Here is a 4,487-nt window from a genome sequence, read left to right as displayed (position 1 = left end):
TCTTGTCGGGATGGACACCCCTTGGGCCGTGAGTATCGTTTCCTTAAGGAACGACCACTCGTCCTGGACACTGAGTTCCTCTGCCCTCAAGGACCCCAGTGCCTCTCCCACTAATCTCCTCATCTCAATGAAGTTGGCCCTCCTGAAGTCTAGGGCTACCGCCTTGCTGCGGGCCCTTGACACCCTACTCTGGATGGCGAATTCCAGCAAGCGATGATCACTATTGCCCAGGTGGTCAAGAACCTGGAGGCCCCTTACCAGGTCGTCACCTGCGGCCAGGACTAGGTCCAACAGGGCATCTCTTCTGGTGGGACTGTGCACCTCCTGAATCAAGTGGAGGTCCTGCATCTCAGCCAGAAACCTCCTGGAGCGGTCCGTCAGAGATACTTCTGCACAGTTGTTAATGCACATTTATTTAGTACTTGTCTAAACAAGTTAGTGCGTTACTGTACAGTAGCACCAGTGAATGCCTTTTTTTGTAAGACGCAGTAGGGTCATGTCATGGTTTGTGCCATGCGATGCTACTGCGCAGTAGTATCAGGCTACTGCACAGTCTGCATGTTGTATAGATGCACCCTGTCAGAAGTAGTCTTGACCACTAACTTTTTATATCCGAGGTGCATAGAACCTCATTTTGAAGAGTTTAGAGTACAAAGTGTAATATATTCCATTCTATGATGTCAAGGTACAGCTCCTAGCCACCCCTGCAAATCAGACTGCAGGATTTCAAGCTGAGCTGCCAATAATGAAGAATACTCAGGTGATGATCACCTGTGAATCCTATCATACAAGAGACTTCACAGGGCCTCAGAAAGGCCTTCAAGGAAATTTCACAGGAGATCTAAGGCCTTGAAGGATCCCTAATCCTGCTTCAGACATTGGAAGTTTAAATACAGTTTTCATTTATTATTAATTTATTATAATTTACTATGTATAGCAATAGTGTCTTAGAGTCCCAGGCAGAGATGAAGACTCCATGTTGCATTGATCTGAAGACCCAGTTCCTATATAGCAAGGATCTTCAAACCACACATCTATTTATGCATATATGAAGGACCCATCTGTATAAAAATACTACCAGAAAGTGGAGATTTGGCTGGGAATGGATATTTAGAAGTATCTGGCCATGTTAAGAATAATACAGGGCCACAATCTCTAAAGGTTAAAAGCTTTATATACTGGGGTTTTTTCAAGCAGTGCTGAATATCCTCAGCTCTCAGTGGCTTCACTTCAAGTTGTGGGTGCTTATACTTCTAAAAATTCAAGCCTAAGACTGTTGCCCCTCCTGGTTTGCTGAGGCTATGGAATATAGACATGTGATGTTATGCTACCTCAGCTATGAATAGTTAGTACTGTTATAGTTACAGGCTTCAGCCAGTAATGCCACCTGTGCAGACAGAGGGGGAATTTGAACAGCAAGTCCTTGGCAGGAACTACAATTTAATGAACTTAAAAGTATTTAGTCACTTTATGAATTTAAAGTCAGGCCAAAGACTAAAGACCTGTTGAAAGTTTTCTATGCAGAAAGTTTGTAAGAATATTATTTACATTGTCTGCATGGCTTTAATTACAAGACAGTTTAGATTGGCTGCTGACGCATTCCCAAAGGGTAAATTAATCAGTCACCCTGTTAATTTGCATATTTTCCATAGCTTCAGTGAAACAAAATAAGCTGTGGTTATCACAGGACTGACATGACAACTTTTACCTTTGGTAACTATAGGGGTTGTTACTTACATTATAAATTTTTTCATAACCTTATTACTAAATTAATTATGTTTTATTCCTTAGTGATATAACAAAAAACTCTTTGGAGATTATAGGGATATCTTCTCATCCAGTGTTGTCAGAGATTTCCAGCAGAGATATTGAAAACAGCCAGTAACAGCCAACATTTATGAAAGTCACAGTACATTTCAACATACTGCTAGTATATTATTAATCTGCCAAACTGATGGAATCCAGACATGTCTTTTTCAGTTTATTCAGAATTAAATAGTCATTGATACTTTATACTTCCATCTTATACTCAAAATATAGTATCATACTGTGGGTTGTCCTCAACCCCAAATCCACTGAACTGAATGGTGGCAGGAAGGGAGAAGAGAAAGGTGGCCCTGTATATTTTAAGTGATTCTTTAGTATTTTGCCCATATACTCACTTGGTATAAATCAAAATGGTTCATAGATTCATAGATTGTAGAGTCGGAAGGGACTACAGTGGATCATCGTGTCTGGCCCCCTGTCCCTGGCAGGAAAGAGGACCACAGTCAGATGACCCCAGCAAAGTGATTGTCAAGCCTCCTCTTGAAGACCTCCAAATTAGGTGATAGTACCATCTCTCTTGGTAGCCCATTTCAGATTCTTGCCACCCTTACTGTAAAAAATTTCTTCCTAATGTCTAACCTAAATCTACTCTCAACTAGTTTGTACCCATTATTCCTAGTTACTCCCTGGGGCACTCTGGTAAATAGTGCATCACCAATTCCCTGTTGTCCTCCCTTGATAAACTACAAGTTCTCCCCTCAGCCATCTCTTGTGAAGGGTGAAGAGATCCAGATCTCTCAGCCTCCCCTCATAGGGTCTTTCACGGAGGCCACTATTCATGTGGCCCTCCTCTGAACCCTCTCCAGATCCTCCGTGTCCCTCTTGAAGTGCGGTGCCCAAAACTGGACTCAGTACTCCAACTGCAGCCTGACCAATGCCGCATAGAGGGGGAACATCACCACCCTTGATCTGTTGTTCATGCATCTGTTAATACACGACAAGATGCGATTGGCCTTGTTGATGGTCTTGTTACACTGCCGACTTATGATCATCTTGGAGTCAGCTATCACTCCAAGATCTCTCTCAGTCTCTGAGCTGCTGAGGAGGTCATCCCTCAACCTATACGTGTACTTGGGATTCCTCCTCCCTAGGTGGAGTACCTTACATTTATCTTTGTTGAATTGCATCCTATTTCATTCCACCTATTGATCCAAACTGTCCAAGTCGGCCTGTATCTGCTCCATGCCCTCCGGTGTGTTAACCTTGCCCCATAATTTGGTATCATCTGCAAACTTGGAGAGGGTGGTCTCCATACCCTAATGCAAATCGCTGATGAAAATATTAAATAATACCAGTCCAAGCACCGAACCCTGCAGGACCCCACTGCCCACCTTCTTCCAGGCTGAGAACAACCCATCCACCACCACTCTCTGGGTGTGGTCCCTAAGCCAGTTAGCCACCCACTTCATATGACTTCAGCCAATTGAATGTTGATGTCAGTGCAGCCATAGGGATTTATATTAGTTTAGAATATGGTGCACAGTCATGAACCTCCTATTGCAAATGCAATTGTTAGATAAACTTACTAAATAATTTCTGATTTTCAATATTAGACTGTAACATTTTGAATGAGTTTAGAGAAAGTTGCACTTTAAAAGTGCCTAAGATGTTTTTCAAGTAGAAATGAGAACTATTAAATAAAGGTAATTCCCAAAAAAATGTGTAGTGATTGCTTTTGTTCATAAAGATGATGCTGGTACATAAATCTCAGTAAATTTAAATTGTAATAGATAGTTAGAAAGGGAAATTATAGTCTTCCAAAAGGTCTAAAAATGGGTACTTTAGCCAAATGAAAGACTATAACGTTATGGCGCATTATACAAGTGCCACCTAGCCTAATAGATAATCTGTCTCCAAAACTATGTATGTTTGTGTAATGAACTGAAATACAAAATAGACTAAATATGTTGCTTACTTTAAGATTAAAGCTAAACTATAGCTATTATAAGAAATGATAAAGCTCTAATTATTTAAAAGCAGGGAAAAGGAAGGTACATTTTCAGATATCTCCATAGCAACTCTAGAATCCTGCACTGCAGTGTACAATTCTGCATTGAAACTCTGTCGATTAATTTCTTTTGCTTTTAAAAGTCATATGTTATGTCTTGGCCTCTCCTCATATCAACTGTCCCTTCAGAAAGATCCTCCTCTTTTCTCCCATGGCAGATTCTATGGCCTATGTTATGCAGGAGGTCAAAAGATTTATAAGAATGATCCATTCTGACCTTATAATTAATGAGTTCACTGAATTCAGACATGGTGTTGTCAGACAGGAAGAACCACTAAGCTAGCTACTCCCTTGCAGCTGGTTTCTTTTGAGGCATAGTAGAGAGATGCGGTCATCATATAGTTGATTGCAGCTCCCTGATTCTTAGCATCAGTGACAAGCTCTATCAAGAGGCAGAGCAAATGAGGGCCAGTTCTTATACATACCATGGATGCCAAGACTAATGGATCCTGTACCATTAAAAGAAACCATAGTTTCTTGCATACAATATGCCCCCAAATAAAACATGCATCTTGTTTTCAGTAGGCAAAATGCAGAAAAAACATAGTTTTCCAGTCATGACTGACCATGTGACATAGAATAAGTCCTCCTGGGAATATTGATTGCCCAGAAAGTATCCCACAGTTTGGTGAGGCAGCATGAACTTCCAGGT

General features: G+C 41.1%; 1 protein-coding gene across 1 annotated transcript in view; it reads left to right on the top strand.

Annotated features, from left to right (window-relative positions):
• The window catches only part of LOC109299682 (rhodopsin kinase-like), a gene marked incomplete at its 5' end in the record, with an annotated part of 7,240 nt that extends 5,355 nt beyond the window's left edge, over positions 1-1,885 (top strand). The window contains one exon of the mRNA XM_019520205.1: positions 1,792-1,885. Coding sequence (XP_019375750.1) covers positions 1,792-1,885 — 94 coding nt within the window. The remainder of the gene's footprint in view (positions 1-1,791) is intronic.
• Between the last annotated feature and the right edge of the window lie 2,602 nt (positions 1,886-4,487).

Source organism: Gavialis gangeticus, unplaced genomic scaffold, assembly GCF_001723915.1.
Source record: "Gavialis gangeticus isolate Ggan-Ray unplaced genomic scaffold, GavGan_comp1, whole genome shotgun sequence".
Lineage (NCBI taxonomy): Eukaryota > Metazoa > Chordata > Crocodylia > Gavialidae > Gavialis > Gavialis gangeticus.
The sequence above is the reverse complement of the archived record's forward strand: the minus strand, read 5'-3'. Positions and strand labels throughout refer to the sequence as shown.